Source organism: Eublepharis macularius, chromosome 2 (assembly GCF_028583425.1).
Source record: "Eublepharis macularius isolate TG4126 chromosome 2, MPM_Emac_v1.0, whole genome shotgun sequence".
NCBI lineage: Eukaryota > Metazoa > Chordata > Lepidosauria > Squamata > Eublepharidae > Eublepharis > Eublepharis macularius.
In genome coordinates, this window is record NC_072791.1 from 230,347,114 (window position 1) to 230,363,619 (window position 16,506).

The window sequence follows — 16,506 nt, forward strand, 5'->3', positions numbered from 1 at the left end:
CCATCTTTGACAGGAATGGTGTTTCTCTACAGGCACGAAGCATATATAGGATTCTAAGCGTGGGCGAAGTCCCAAATCCCCCCACCCCCTCGAGGTAACAGTCAGCTAAGTTCAAGAAGAAGCATCTAGGCAAGGAAAAGCAGAGCTGAAAAGTCTCAGGGTGGTGGGGGTCTGTGCAAGCGCCTCTTCCCAGGCTCAGGCAAGAGGAGTGTAGGAGAACAGACAGGTAACAGTAGAGACAGCCCCTCCCTTGCATACTTTCACCTCCCAGTCAAGAAATACCTTCAGCCTTTAGTGATACCCAGAGCACCAGAGCACAAACAAACAGTACACAGGGTCTTCTTGGGTATGACAGGTGAACACCTGACGACAGCTAGCAGTTAGACGTCCAGCTAAGTGCACTCCCGCCCATTCTTACTATTGCTACGATATTAACACCGGCATTTTTGGCATGTCTTTTATTTTTTTTGTTTCTTTTTCTCAGGGCATTCTTCTCTACCTGCATCTTGATTTGCAGCTAATAAACCACAGGGCTTAGGAGAGAAGGAAAAGAGGTTTGGTATGCTTAAGTGAAGGTGATGTGATGCTTGTGTACAGAAATGTGTTATTTATTTCGATGATTTCTGTCCTGCTTCTTCAAAAATTCTTGCTTGAGGAATAAAGAACAAAGGCATGTCAGGTGGAAGGGAACAGGGAACGGAAAGGGATGCTGGCTGGTAACAAAATGTTGAGAGTTTTACAAGTGTCATTCTCTTCAGTCACGAAGGAGTTAAATTGTTAGTGTTTAGTTAGAGTCAACTAGTTTGCATGAGACCAGTTAGATGTGGAGTTGTTCTTCCTGCCAGGGTAAAAGGGGAGTTGCATACTTAATGAACGGATCTAGGATTGATTATTGGCTGACCAGTTTTATTGGGGGACAGTTGACGTTCTTCCCAATTCTCAGGACACCATTGCTCTCCAGTTACTTAGACCCTTACCTTTAGATCATCAGGCTGTAAGGATGTAGGAGCTAAGGTAGCTCTTCTTTATTTCATCTCCAGTGTACCCTATTTTTCCTTATATGTAGTAAACTTTATTTTAGAAGCTAAAGCACATGTGCCTGCGATTCTTTATCTGCTGTGCATATTTTACTCTGCAACAATACTTAATCCAACACAAAGATACTGGGTGCACCTTGGGAAACGTAAAGTGCCCTGAGAGCATTTGAAGAACCCGTGGAGGGGAGGCGGGGAAGGGGAAGAAAGCTTCTCCACCTGCTTCCTGTGTTGACACCTTTACCTGACTGGGCCTTGAGACTGGGCAGAGACGAGAGACAAAATTAAAAGAACAATGACCATTAATGAGTTTAAAACTATTTTTCTACAATTTACAAAGTATCCTGAATTCTGTATTAGCCAGAGACACCAGGAATCGGATCTGAAATACTGCAAGCAGAGCTCTGCTCATGGAACAGAACTTTTGCCTCCTCCTGCTGCAGACCCCCATATGCTGGAAGACTGTCCCTGGGACTTAAAGGACCCCCCCTTGAAACAGTACCAGGTGTGTGGGGGGGGGTCTGCAGGAGGAGGAGGAAATGGGCAAGAATCTTCCGCCTCCCCCCACTGGAAGTGCCCTGCAATCAGCGGGAAATGAACTTTGGATCCATCTCTGCTGGTTAGCCAAGTTATTATTTTTTTTAAAAAATTATAGAATGTGCTGAAAATGTCTGGGTTACACAAACAAGCCAATTCACAATCACAAAAAGTGAGGTCGCTTTTACAGTAAGGCAACTCTAATAATAAAAAATGGAACTCGGCAGCAGCATAAACTAAGCCAATAATGCATAAAAATAATAAAGAGGATTTCTTATATGAAAGCGGATAATGAGATGGCCTGGTGACCTTTGTGACTGGCAAGTGCTTCTGCCATGACATTCCCCCTTACAAGGCCACTGCAGAAACTGTACACAACGATGTGGAAGCCACACAGCTGTCCATCTGGCCATGCCAGCCCAGTGCACTGAACTGCTTTCAATGGCCAATCAGCTGACATATTGCAGCTCAGTTGTTTCTCTCTTTTCCAGCTTACCATCTAACTTCCTTTTTTCACCTTCTTCTCATTTGTATAGCTAACAATGATTACTAGTTCTCTTTTCTGAATTTAGAATCCCTTGGAAAAGAAAAACAGAAGCAAATATTTTTTAGGAACTGTTCTGGAAAAATAAGAACCTATGTTCAGCAGGGTCCCTGGGGTTAGAAGTCTTCCTCTTTTCCAGTGGTCTTGCTTCATCTGTCTGAATCATTAGTTAGAAGAGGGGAATTGAAGCATTCAAGTTTTACCTAGCAATGTAGATTTAGTGAAGAGCACAACACATTTGACAGTCCCTTCGAAACTGCTGTCTTCATGGGATTATCATTTAATATGTGCTAAAACCAAGTTAATGTCGGCTGTGCCTTGGGTATAAATGTCAAACTTTGCATGTATAGGTCCTAGATTTTCTTGAGCATAGCATATGTTTTTTGATGAATGCAGTCACAACCTTGACAGTGCGGAAGACCTTCTTATGCTCCAGTTTTGAGGTTTCATCATTCAACTTCTTCATTTATCATAAAATAAAGGAGAGCTTTCCTTGTGACGAAACCATCCCTAGCTGTTAAGTTATGACTGGAAGAATGGCAGGAGGAAAGGGCAGGCGTAAGCCCTTCCCTGCCACTGTTCTCCCAGCCGAACCGACCCTGCAAAGCTGCTGTCTGCAGACCCAAGACCTGTTCTTACTTCTTACCCAGAGCGAATTTGCAACTCTGAAACGAAACACGTAGCCAGAAGGCGTCATTCTGCGGATGAAGAGAGGAACGCCCACTTGTGACCATCACCGGCATGGAGTCTGCAGGCCCCCCACCCCACTCTATTGCCTCTTGCTCATAGCTCTTCTCTGCCTTTGTGCTTTATTTACTGGGGAACAGCCTGGCCTCCTAGGTGAGCTCCTGGAGTGGCGCGACGACATCACTGACGTCGTCACGCCACCCCGAGAGCGCTCCCGTGCTTCGCCGCGGGCTGATTTGGGCCCCAAGCAGGCCAAATTGGGCTCATTTGAGGCCCAAATCAGCCCACAGTGAAGCGCGTGTGCAAGTCTGCATGGTAATGCCACCAGAAGTGCTGTCACTGGAAAATACGTCATCGCGCAGTAGTGAGATCGCGCGTGCAAGTGAACAATGAAAAGGGGAAGAAGGAGGTAAGAGCCAGGTCCCCACGCCTGCTGGGAGGGTAAGGGGACCAGGCGACCCTCAGAAGAACCCACCCCTCCTCCCCTCTAATTGTATCTCAAAAAGTCTCTGTAGAAAGCCTGACTCCAGTTGAAAAGATCACAGAAAGGCACATCAGTTATTCTTAAAACCTTTATTTCGGTGTAAAATAAAACAGTTAAGATTTATATGGCCATATATAACACAAATGTTAAACATTATCTTGTGGTACCAAATGGCCTATCAAATTCCCCCTCTCCTCAATTAATTTTCCCCCTTCCCACATGATGAAACAATTCAATACTCACAAATATAGAGCCAAGTTTTTAAAAATAAAATAAAAACTCTTAAGAAATAATAGAAAAGGGCATCAATGTGCAAACCAGAGCAATTCCCATTAGCCTTCTTCAAAAGTCGGGGGATTGCGCCAGAAACAACTTGAAATGTGAACTGAGGGTTTAAAAAACATCTCTGGCTTCTGAGAAAAAAACCAGAGTGCCAGTCAATGCACAGATGGCTATGATGCTCTGGCAAAGAATTATATTCAAGGGCCGGATCTCGGAAGGCAAAACCTGCTCTCAGATCCCACAAGAGCACTGAGGTTCACCTGGAGTACATCGAGTGAGAAAACGAAACCCTGCCCTCAAGTCATTGCTGACATGGCCACCCCTGGTGGGGTTTTCATGGCGAGAGACTAACAGAGGGGGTTTGCCACTGCCTGCCTCTGCAGCCCTGGTCTTCCTTGGAGGTCTCCCATCCAATTACTAACCAAGGCTTACTCTGCTTAGCTTCTGAGATCTGATGAGATCAGGCCCACCTGGGCTATCCAGGTCAGACATTTAGTGTTTAAAGGCAAAAGGAGAGAAGGAGGCAGCACGCTCACACTATACAAAAATGAGGCAGCTTGTGAAGAAATTGCTAGTCAGGGCTGGTTTACAGGATTTGGTTGTCATAAGGCAAGGTACCCCCATCCCTTCCCCATCCGTACCTAGGGTGGCCAACTCTGGCTTGGCAAATTCCTGGAGATTTGGGGATGGTGGCTTGGGACAGAGCTCAGCAGGGGTGGGATGCCACAGAGTCCACCCAACAAAGCTGCCATTTCCTCCAGGGGAACTGAGCTATCTAGTCTGGACTGCAATTGCAATGGTGGCAGAGTTTGTGGCCCCACCTGGAGGATGGCATTGGCAACCCCAGCCACAGCACCCTGTGCCCTTCGGCCTGGACACACACAATCATGCCAGTTGTCCTCTTACACCACTGATGGCTGGGAGTGAGCTGAGTCCTCCCTTGGGTGGTCTGACCAGAAAACTAGCCCCTCTTTCGAGTTAAGGTCATCCTCTGGAACGCTGAGCTGCTGAACACGGTCTGGGTTTCCCAGGGCAGCCCCCCTCCGCACTTCAGCTCTGAGGGCCTGCTTTTCAATTGCTGTGATCCCAGTGTTCATTCCTCCCCACGTGGGCTAACGTCAATAGACTGTTCTGGAAACTGTTGGCGGCTATCTTGGATCCACTCAACAGTTAATTTCTACAATCCACTTTCAAAAAACAGCAATAAGAATTTGATCCAAAGTACACTGATGTTTCCAGTAAGTTCATTGGGCTTGCAGCCAGGCCTCTGTTCCAAACATAATACTTAAAGTAAAAGAAACCTACAAAGCCAGATCAAGGTCCTTGACTACTCTGGTGTGAAACCATTTTTGGTGGCCTTTCCCTTGACAGCTCTCATAGATTTCCTCCCTGGAACATGTACACCCGACAGTCCCCTTTGGTGTGTCATGCTTTGGGAAGGCAGCCTTTGAAGAAAGCACAAAGGGTGTGCTTTAATCTTTTCTGGATTAATTGGAAATAGCTCCAGATGAGGGCAGGTGCAGATGGTCACCCTATCTTACTGCACATTTGCACCTACCACCCTCTTGGCAGAATGGTAGATTTCACTAAGTTTATTACAGCTTTCTGGATGGAATTTTCCTGTGCTTTACCGGAGGGGCAGTCCTTATTTCTTTCTTATCTTTCGTCTCAAAAGTGACGATTACATGGTGGAAGGTGCGCTGAGTAGACATTCCATCTTCTCACAGAGTGGACCCACACAGGGAATACATTCAGCCAGTGTAAGCATTGCAAACCCCACACTAAAGCGTCATGTGGAAATGCAAAAGAGGCTGCCCCTCAAACCAAGGCTATGCTGGAAACCCAAGTCCGCTTTGGGCAGAATGCTGCTGGACTGGCCTGTTCTTACCAAGAAACTGAGAACGAGGCATTTGGGAATACAAAAAAAGGCCTTTTCCAGATCCATCATATTTCAAAACATATGGATACAGGGGGAAAAAAGAGCAACTTGATTCTTAATGGTTCATGCAGATTTTTTGTTTTGCAAGTGGTATATTTTCATCCATCAGATGTAGCACCTTGTGAGATATGTGTGCGCTACACATTTGTCTGCAATATGGTGCTGAGATAGTTTGTTTTACATTTTCGCAGCAAAGCAGACTATATATATATATAATATATATATATATATATATATATCACACACACTTGCACACCTCTAGGAGTCTCAATTAAAGCAACCTACTGTTTTGCCTAATGGCACTTTGAAGAGGACGAGAGGATGACATGCCGTTCCTTTGGCTCCTGTCCAGAGACAGGTCAAGAGGTTTTATCCCTCTCGCAGCTATTGGTACAGTATGAACCATCTAGGTACTGTATTGCATCTATTTTTCCTAAGGGCGGGGGGAGGAAAGGCTCCTACTCATCTAAAAGCAGAAGTATCGTTTGATAAGCCATCGGGTAAGATTAACGGCTTGGAAGGTCTTCTTTTGACCTGCCTCGTTCTACCCAACGGAGCCACAGCAGTCAGTGAGAGTTTCAAAGGGTGTTTCAGGTTGCATGGAAACAACTGAGCGGGCGCTTCAAAGGCCATAAATAACCCAGGCAGCTCTTTCCATCCCATTCGGATTTGTTCCTTGCTTCTGAACGGCTGTCTGTTATCTTTGCAAATGGGAACGGGGGCATTGGAAAGGGTTAGTAGGCAGTTGGGAGCTTATCTTCCAAAGCTTCTATTAATTGTGATCAGGCTAAGATAAGGCCTTCACCACCAACCATTTCTTCTACAGAAGGATCCAGTGTATTCTTTCGGTTATATTTACACAAAAGCAAAGTGCTTGTTCCACCTAGAGGTTTTGCTGGTCACCAGTACCAGTGATATGGTGACCAAATCTTCATCTGAGGATCCTCCATCTTACAGGGTTTTAAAATGGAAATTGAATGGTATTAGAACAGAAAGGTGTGTGTGTGTGTGAATGTAATTTCCATCCTGCTTCAGATCCAAATTCTCCTTGATTTGATCTTATTGACTAGTCTGTCTGATATCAACATCTGTGCTGTGAAGTAACACTGTAGTGAAAGAATTTAGACATTAAATTTTGCTATAGACTGGGCAAGATGGCCACAGTCAATTTTGAGCACAATTCATTGTGACTGGATCTAGACTGCATTTAAGTTGACCTGAAATGATAGCATTAGTGGTTCAACATGGATAACAATGGAGCTGTGGGAAACCTATGGACTAGAGATGGGCACGAACCAGAAAAAAAATGAACCATGCGGTTCTGGTTTGTCACGTTTCATGAACCATGAACTTTCACAAACATGGCCCGGTTCAAGAATTGGTTATTTTTGGTTTGTGAAAATGTCACTTCCGGGCCAGCAAATCACCACTTCCGTGTCAGCAGAAGGTCACTTCCAGGTCAGCAAAAGGTCTGCAGGAAGTCCATCTCCTGTTGCCTAGGAAACTGATTGATCGGCACCCGGCTGTCTGCAGTGATGAATTGAAAAACGAACCAAATGAACCAGCCTAAAGTTCGTCGCGGTTCATCAGAAGTGGGATCTGACGAACCACTGGTTCACAAACCACAAACCGGCCTGGTTCGTCATGAATTTTGGTTCATATTTTGGTTTGTGCCCATCTCTACTGTGGAGTAATGCCTGGCATAAGCTGCAACACTACTGAAGGTGGAAAGAGTAAAGCCTGCTTCACAATGTGCTACACACATCATAGTACAAGATAATCCTGCCCCTCCATCAAGGGACAATATGAAAAGGACGCCTTGACTTGTCTGAGTAGTATCTGCCAGTAGTCACAATCCACCATTTCCCTCCCTCTCAGTAGTAGCTTACTTACACTAGGTGTAAAAAGAAAGTAGCTCATAATTCACACTTCACTAAGCCTGCAGAATATTCATTAAAGTGTGACTATATCTTATCTGTGACAGACAGGCAATCTTTCAAAGTGGTTAGCAGGCGGAACTAGAATCTGGGACACCTGGGCTTGAATCCCCACTCAGCATCAAGCTGGATTGTTTTTAAAGAGCTAAGTCCGGTTTCCCCAGACCCAATTCAAGTACCCTGCAGCCACACAGCAGCTGTGGGGAATGGCTGCTAACGATAAAGAGCCCAAACGGCCTCAGAATACCACCTCGGGGGAAGGAAGAGCTCCTGCCTCCCCTCCCAAGCTGTTTCCTTGTATCAAAATAGCAAAGTGGGGAACAGGAGGATATTTCCCTGTTTTTACTTCTCCGTGTGCACAGAATAGTCCATGTGGAGCAGCAAAAACAGAGACACCCCCCCCACACACACTCTTGCTGTTTTGGAAAACAGCTCGAGGGGAGACAGGAGCACTTCCTTCCTTTGGGTGGGATTCTGCGGCCCTTTAGGCTCGCCTTTATTTTTTAACAGCCATTCCCCGCAGTTGCTGTGCAGCTGCAGGGAACCTGAGCAGGGTCTGGGGAACCTGAACCCAATTCTTTAAAAGTGGTTCTTTCTGGGCCAGCCTAACCCATCTCTCAGGGTTGTTATGATGATAAACTATGGAAAGGAGAATGATGCATGCCACCTGGAGCCTCTGGGAGGAAGGGCAGGCCAACATTCAGCAGCTAGCTAGTGGGGGCAGGTTCCCATTTAAATGGGGAATGAATGAGACCCTGGGACATTTATACAAATATATTTCCCAAGGCAGATGTCAACACAAACCGAGGGAACAGAAAAACAGTTCCTTGAAATGGACATTGCATTATGTAGCTGTAAGTCTGTTTCACCAGATGCGGGTACTTTTTTAGGAAACAGCTATCATGGAAGAATTGCAGTGAAAATTCACTGCATGGTGACTCTTCCCTGTAGAAATTATTCATCTAGCTGCTTTAGCATTTCTCCTTACTGAATACGTCAGATTAACTTCCAGTCAGAGATGGATACGGCAAGCAGTCCTGGGTTCAAATCTTGCTAATTGTAACCGGAGGCTGTTAAAGGCCAGCTTCTAACGCTCAGGACCACAATTTTGAGCCTGGAGAGTCCATCCCGAGCTGCTGAATCTTTCACAGACACCAGAGCTGACACTTTGAAACACAGCAATGCAAATTTGTGTGCATGACAGATTCACTGCAGCAAGTCTCTAGAGGCCTCTTGGTATAATGAAGCCATTTCAAAAGGGTAAATGATAAATGGCTGTGCCTGGTAGACGACCCCTTCCTGCGATATATAATAATTATGAGATGACCTGTGTAATGAATCCTGTTAATTTGCTGCATACCAAAAGAAAACCACCAGATCCTCTAATACATTTCCTGGCCAGGCCCAAGGTCTCTCCCTTGAAAGGAAAAGGCCTGAAGCGGAAAGAGCCTTGAAATGCATCCAAAGTCAGAGCTGGAGGAATTCAGGACACGCTGGAGCTGTTCGAAATCCCTCGCTGAACTAAGTTTCAGAATCCTCGTTGGACTGGGAAGCAAATCACAAAACTGACCAAGCCTCAAGGATCCTCATTCTTCTTACCACCCTTCAGGTGCTTCCACCCTGACCTCCCACCCAAACTCTCTTCTCTGGAGTCCAGCAGCACTGAGACCTCAGCTGAGCAGGCCTTGGCCGCCTCTGCTTTCCTTGTCTGCGAATACTTTAAGAGATCAGAAGTTACGTTTCCTGCATTCTACAGCCCTTCATCAATGTTTCTTTTAATAAAAACAACCTATTCTCCCTTATCCACACTGTCACACTGTTTTAAAAGCAGTAGAAACCTCTCCTTCCCCCATCATCTCCAACTGTTGCCCTACAGAATTCCTGCCAACAACAGGCCACAGTTTGGCACTTCATGTTCAACAAGCCCCCCCTCCCCCCCCGGACAAAAAAGACCCGCTTTTTCAGGTGGCAGTTTGCGGAACTACAGTAGCAGCAGAAGACGATACTGAAGTACTATTATTATAACTTTGACCAGCAGTGAGTGGATGGGGGGGGGGGCCATCTGAGGAGACGGGAGGGGGCCTTCCGCTTCCCGAAGGAGGCTGCGGGCAAGTGGTGCTCCACAGCGACTGCTCTCCACATGCAGCAGTCTGACGTGGTCACTGTGGGGGTCAAATTTTCTCCCTCAAGGGATAGAGCCAAAATTGCTGACCCACTAAGCTTACTATTATTAACAGATATGCCAACAGGCACTTTGGACATTACCAACAGAGAACCAGCTCTCTTTATGAGGACACAAAAACACACACTTGCCCCCCCCCCAAATGGGCTAAAATACCCCACAGTAAGGAAGTCAGAAGATGAGGTAACATATTCCTCGAGCTCTTTGGCGTGTCGTTTTAGGTGCTCTCACAATGCAGCCATGTAGGATATTTCTAAGAACCCCCTATGTACCCCGTTTTCCCCGTATATCCATCTGTACACTTCGTGTTTAGAAAAAGAGAAAGATTTCTTAACATGGGACACACAAACAAATTTTAGGATACAAAATGAACATCCCCACAGGCCATTTAAAAAAGATGCCTGAGAAGATTAGAGGAAAATGTGGTATTTCCCACATGATGACAAAAACAAATTTTAGGAAGCAACATGAATGGAATGCATTTCCCAACACAATGAAGCCATTTTGTAAACAAATTGGAGGACTGGGGAATGTATCCCAAATTCTCTGGTCAAGGAACAGCCTAGCAAGGAAAGGCCTGCTGTGTCACAGAGGCACAACGAGGGAGAGTTTCAGAAGGGATCCCCCCAACCCAGGCGTCTCGTATGTGCCTGAATAGTTGCAAATAGCCCTGAGTGGCGCTGAGAGGTGTGCTCTATTTTTCTTATTGTTCATCTACCATCTTCTATGGCCAAATAATTGTTGTATATTTTATATATATATATATGTGTATATATATATATTTTAAAAAATCTTTGATACACCATAATACCTAAAAGTCAATGTATCTCTTTTTTTTTTCCAATAAGCTTGCCCTATGTTTAAGAATATATCCAGCATGTGTTGGCTGGAGATAAGGGACCTCTTCCTTGAGTAAGCAAAGCTCAGCAGGGGCAGCTAATACGACGCTGACAGTCCACTTCTACGGTATCCAGAAGAGTTCGGCTGGAGGCTATACAGCTGCGGTCATGGGGTCTTTCTGCCTGGGATCTTGAGGCCTATAAGCGTATTGCTCAGGAGTGGTTCGACGGTGGCCTGTTCTGCCCATTTCGTTATAGGGCAGAGCTCTGTGGCTCTGAGGTGGTGACGGTGGCACATCTTGGCGGAGGGGTCCTTTGTGCTGGGCGACTGCCTGTGGTGGGTAATACTGAGGATACCATAACTCTGTTGCTCTGGGGCCATCTTGGGGGTGAGCGTAGCTCCCTTGGGAGGGATGGGCTGCAGGCTGGCCTTCTTGATAGTAAGGAAGATCTCTCTCTTTGTATGTTACTCGCAGCAGCCCCGTTAAGTACTCCATTGGTTCTACAGATCCGTGCCTGGAAGGGGGAATCAAAGAAAAGAGAGAGGTTTAAATAGAAGGGTCCAGAACGATTTTCATTTTAAAAAGACTACCCTTGCTAGCAATTGGTCTGCATGACTCAAGAAAGACTAGAGGTTTCCTCTATTGCTGGATTGTTAAAGCACAGGGGATCCCAGCCCTAAGGAAAGCTCCCACCCTCCTGGCTTTCCACAGACTATGCAAAATTGAATTACTCAGGGGGGCTTTTTATGCAGGTAGGAGGGCTGTACTGTATCAAAATGGTTCAAAGAGATACTTTGGGAAAGGGAGAGGGGCTGCAGTCTATACTACTGTGTACTGACAGCTGCTGTAACTTATTGCATTGTTTATGGGATGTTCCAGTCATAGTTCCTATTGACTTGCACAACGTAATCTGCCTTGAGTCTCACTGAGAAAGCCAGTCAATAACAATAAATAAGGTCCAGCACACATCAGGGCTCCTTCACAAAGTGCCAGCTTGCAATGAAAACGACAGGTGATCTATCTGCAAAACAAAGACCCTTTCCAGCAAAGTGCGTCACTCTGAGTGCGTCTTATCTAGCCTGAGAATAAACAGACGAGTTCAGTTTGCATCCCAGCAGTTCCCACAAGGCTCACACACCAATATGCACACCTGAAATCTGTTTCCCCAATTTTCTTGTCTCAGACATGTCAGTTCATTACACTCTGTGAATCCCACCCTTGGAACTCCCAGAAGAAAACGTGAACGATGGGACTGTACGGGATCTGTGTTTCACGGGCTAACAGCCAATCAAGCTTCCAGAGGGGGCGGGGGGATGCATGTATGTAGACACAAACGTGAGCAGAAGAGCCTGAACCTCAGAGCCAGCTTGGAAACCTGTGCGTGCGAATAAGGGTTTGGCAAGGTCTGGCACCTGGGGCAAGCAACCAGTGTGGATGAGCAAGGCCAGGGGACCAGATTACAGAGTCATTTCTGTAGTTTAATTTCAGGATTTACATCAATGAGGGATTCTCCCTAATAAGAATAAAGTTGGGATGTTACATGGAATACATTACGGTTGTAGGTCACTGTCAACAGCAGCAGCCCCACAGTAGAACATGATTAAGAGAGGCTCTCTTCAGACGGCAATATTTCTTCAGCTACAGAAACTGTATTAAGTAGCTCTGAAGATCACTGTTGACTACAGCGATTTGGGAGATGTGAAAGATAGGAGTTGCGATTAAGTGCGTGTTTGCTGTGAGGTTTATCCAGACTGGCTGCACTCCTGGAATGCGGCTTATGTGCTTTCCTTCTTCTTAACAAAAATGAATGTGTGTAATTATATTCTTTGTCCTCTTCCTCATAAATTCAGTCCAGCTGCTAGGAAAAAGGGGTGAGACATGGTGAAGCAGCCGGATTTCTTTTCTATCCAAAGAGATCTAGGCGCTTAGGTAAAATGGCGCATATTCACCATGAACAGAGAAGAGAAAAAAAGCCCTGCAGGTAGCCACACTAATCCGTCAGGAAAAAAAACAAACTATAAGCAGAGAAGTGTAATATCTTTCATCAGAGCCAGTTGAAGGCACGAAGCTCTGTTATTCAGGATGGGACCATCGGTCCATCCAAGTCAGTATTGTGTCCTCAGACTGACAGCGCTTCTCCGGGGTGTTCGGCAGAGGCCCTTCCCGTCACCTTCTGCCTGGTTCTGAAGGGGAGATGCCGGGACTGAACCTTCTGCAGGCCAAGTGGATTTCTCTACCGCTCAACCACAGCCCCGCTCTGAAAACAGCCACTTCATACACTTAGACTAGTCAGTGGATCTGCTTTTTTCTCATGCAGTGAGGGTGTTTATGTAAATAATTTCCAACATACGACGGTTCAAAGCTGCAGCTGAAATCAGATCTTGCCTTCTTCCTCAGAGTAGTCTCTCTGGGGTGGGATATGTGGGAGGGATTGGATCCATGTGTGTGTGTTTTGTAAAACTGTCTTTCCCAAGTGGGGTTTCTGTGGAAGACAGCTTCCCCGGCTCTGCCTTTCATGTGGTGCAGACCTCCTTAAATCAGAGAAGGGAAGGAAGAAGAACATGTCAATCAAGGAAGAGGTTAAAACTGAAGAGACCCACAAAAAGAGGAAGTGGGAACAGATGTTGATTGACAGCAGAAGAGGAAGGCACGGAACGATCCAGCCAGGGGAAAGGAGAGCACAAACATCCACGCGAGCCACTGGATCAGGCAGATACGTGGGATACAAACCGTGATGAGAAACGAACGTGTGAACTGACTTCAAAATCTCACTAAATGGTGAACGAGAGCAAGCTTTCAACTCCTCCACCACTCTCCTCAGTTAAACTGTCATTTGCAAGTCTTAAAATCACGTAAAGACTCTGCTGCTGTCATACTTGGATGCAAAAGGTGCATGTTGTTATCCGCCCTGAGCCGCTCACGGGGAGGGCGGAATAGAAATTTGAAATAAAACAGATTTTAGATTGAAGAAGAAGCTTTATGAATAAGTGTCTTCAGGGCTTTTCCATCATGCTCTGAATAATAACTATTTCTCTTTCCCTCCTTTGTGTCTTGTATAGCTTGTAACTTCTTAACTGTGTTACAAGGTTTTCACCAGTAGTCGTTTCAAGTCTTCACTATTTTCTGCTAGTAACGTGGTATCATCTGCATATCTCGAATTGTTAATGTCCCTCCCACCAATTTTCACTCCACCTTCTTCTAGATCTAATGCCATATCCAGCACGAGGCATCTCTGCAGATGCATTCAAATGGCCCCTCTGTGCATTTCTGTCCTAATGCTTCAGCACATGAAGGGTCTTCAGAAGAGGCCATGAGGATACCTCTGCACTTTCTAAGAGACCTTTGCTGGGCAGAACTCTGTATCCTAAAGCTCATCCCACACCTGGCCTGTCAGCTGGGTCAAAGAATAGAGTGGTGCAAACTGTGTACCTAGACTGGGGGGAGGGAGGAATGCTGAAACACAGCCCCCAGCCCCTAGAATGAGGAGTTCTCACATTTATGATCATCCTCAAAGGATAACCCAGCAGCCTTTGTCATTCTTTCTGGTGAAACGAGAACATACCTTCAGCTGTCATTAAAGGACAAGGCATCGAATGAGGGACTGGCACCAGACACAAGTTCTTACGCTCAAGCATCATGAAGTAGCAAAGGCATGGGTAAAAGAGCTATGCACATGGAAAGTGCAACACAGGCAACCAGAAGCACATTTATGCTGTGGGGGCACACATGACAATTTTATAGATATGTGTAAAGTGCTTCGATGGTATCTTTATGTGATGCAGCTCTTAACATGCCAAACTTTACTGCTTTTGCTCATTAAAAGTACCCATTCCAATTAAGTTTAACATGTGGAAAGGGTTACACTTAACTTAGAAATGGCACTCTTGCTTTCAGTGTGTGAAATAAGGTATCCTCTGAATGAAGAGCTTCTATTTGTGAATGAGGAGCACCCTGTCAACTGAATACTGGCGGTGTCGGGGCTCTTGTTCTTAGCAGACCGAAGTGAGAATTGTTCTTTGCTTATCAGAAGTATTATTCTTAGGCCCCAAAGAGGAGTAATCTTCAGTAGAAGTTGGCATTTGAATGGCACAAGTATGTTGGAAAGAAAAAGGAGAGCCTCCCACAAATCCACAGGATAATCAAAGCACTGCCATGATCAGAATCAACTCCACGTGCAGGGCCTTGTCCTCGGGGATCAGCCATGGTTCAGTGGTACAGCATCTGCAGAAAGGTTGCAGGTTCAATCCCCGAACGCTGATTAAAAGGATCAGGCAGCAGATGATGCAAAAAACTTTGGACTGAGTGGCTGCCAGTTGGAGGGGGCAACACTGTCCTTGACAGACCAATGGCAGCTTCGTATGTTTAGTCTCCGGGTTAACGGCATAGAGCACAGTGAACAAGATCATATCATCACCACAGGCAGCTCCAGTAGCACATTTATGCTGGAAATGAGGCTGAAAGTCTTGCTTCCCAATGTCCAATACCCAGCGAATTTGCAGGGGACATAGTCCTCACTGTCCTCCGAAGACCCCCCAAGTTTCAGAGAGATTGCACCCCAGGAAAGGCATGATGCATGGGTCTTCCCCTTTGTTGTCATTTTCTCTTCACAGAGGCAAAAACTGGACTCTCTGCTGGAAGTACTTTGAAGGGTTAAAGCCAGAAGGAAAGCCAGAAGGAGTTCAGACAGAGTTCAGTCCCTGCCGTTGCCAGGGGACTTGATTGAAAGGCCCCAGACTGTCTGGCCTGATGAACGGTTGACGAAGGCCACGAATGAGACTTGCAACGACCGCTTGTTCATTTAGAATGGAGCCTCACGAACAGCTTGTTTGCAAACAGACGAACGAGCTGTTTGTAGTTTTTTTCCGTTTGTAATGCTGTTCGTGCCCATGACTACTCAAGATACCTGAGGCTGGGCCCCTGATCGAGCTAGAGGGGCTGCATGCAACACGGGACGGGTATCACTGTGCCGAGGGAGAGCAAAGCCTCAAAATAGTATCAGTTGGTTGAAGCAGAAGAGAGGCTGCCTGGCATTCAGCATAGCAGGGGAAAGCACATCACTCTATTATTTAACACCTCAGTGGTTTTATTCATAAGCTGTCAAGGAGGAATGAGATTGGCTCCTTTGTCAGGGAGGCAAAAGTGCTCTCAGGCCAGGATGAATCTTCCCCACTGTCTTTTAAGGAAGCCCACGGATCTGAAAAGGGGCTCCATGACTGAACCCGGGAGGAACGAGGCTGAAGCCAGAGATCTTCCAAAGGAGGATGGTCATAGCCATGCTTGAGCGGCTAGTCTTGCAGAGAAGCAAAATGTACAGGGGCATTCAAGTGCATGCCGAAGTCGCTGCAAGCTCTAGTTTTTCTCCCCGTCACTTTATTGATAGAAAGCCGGCCCCACCCCTGGCCTACCAATTTCTTCTAGATAGCTCCCGTGTAATATCTGGCATACGAAGATCAGGCAGTGATGTAGGAATATCCTACATAGCTCCTCTGAAGAGTCTCCCGCCAGAGGTTGATGATCCCAAATAATACCCATGACTGCAGTGAAAGCACTGTTAGAATAACTGGTATGATACCAGAAAGCTGACAGCCCCCCGACTTGCTAGTCAGTCTAGAAATGAAATTTAGGGAAGGATGGTTGGCAGCATTGCTTTGCCAACTGAATGAGACCAGGGCGGAGCTGCCGTTTTCCCTCGTGGCAGGCACTGAGCGTGGGAGGCGTGAGCCAAAGGGCCCTTGGCCTTGATCCACGGCTTGCAGCTCGTGGCCTGGAGGGAGCCAGGCCAGCGGATCTGGGATCAGCCCAGGAGTTGGACTTGCTGCTGCTTCTCCTTTCCTAAATTATATTTCTGTTTTTCTTTGTAAGACTCTTGGAGCCCACAGTGTGGAGAAAAGTGTGAAATAAATAGATACATATTTCTTCTGAAGACTCATGCATGGGATCTGCAAAACTATGTGTATTAAGTTCTATTTAGCAAAGTGACAATGTCAGGCTTGTTAAATAAAGTCAGTATAGCCTATGTTGGCTATTTGTATTATTTTA

At 46.0% G+C, this 16,506-nt stretch overlaps 1 protein-coding gene across 3 annotated transcripts in view; it reads right to left on the minus strand.

Annotated features, from left to right (window-relative positions):
* Nucleotides 1–6,256: 6,256 nt before the first annotated feature.
* The window catches only part of PARD3B (par-3 family cell polarity regulator beta), a 946,974-nt gene continuing 936,724 nt past the window's right edge, over nt 6,257–16,506 (minus strand). For all 3 annotated transcript variants that reach the window (XM_054971073.1, XM_054971072.1, XM_054971071.1), the window contains one exon: nt 6,257–10,981. In XM_054971073.1, coding sequence (XP_054827048.1) covers nt 10,618–10,981 — 364 coding nt within the window. In that variant the 3' untranslated portion in view covers nt 6,257–10,617. The remainder of the gene's footprint in view (nt 10,982–16,506) is intronic.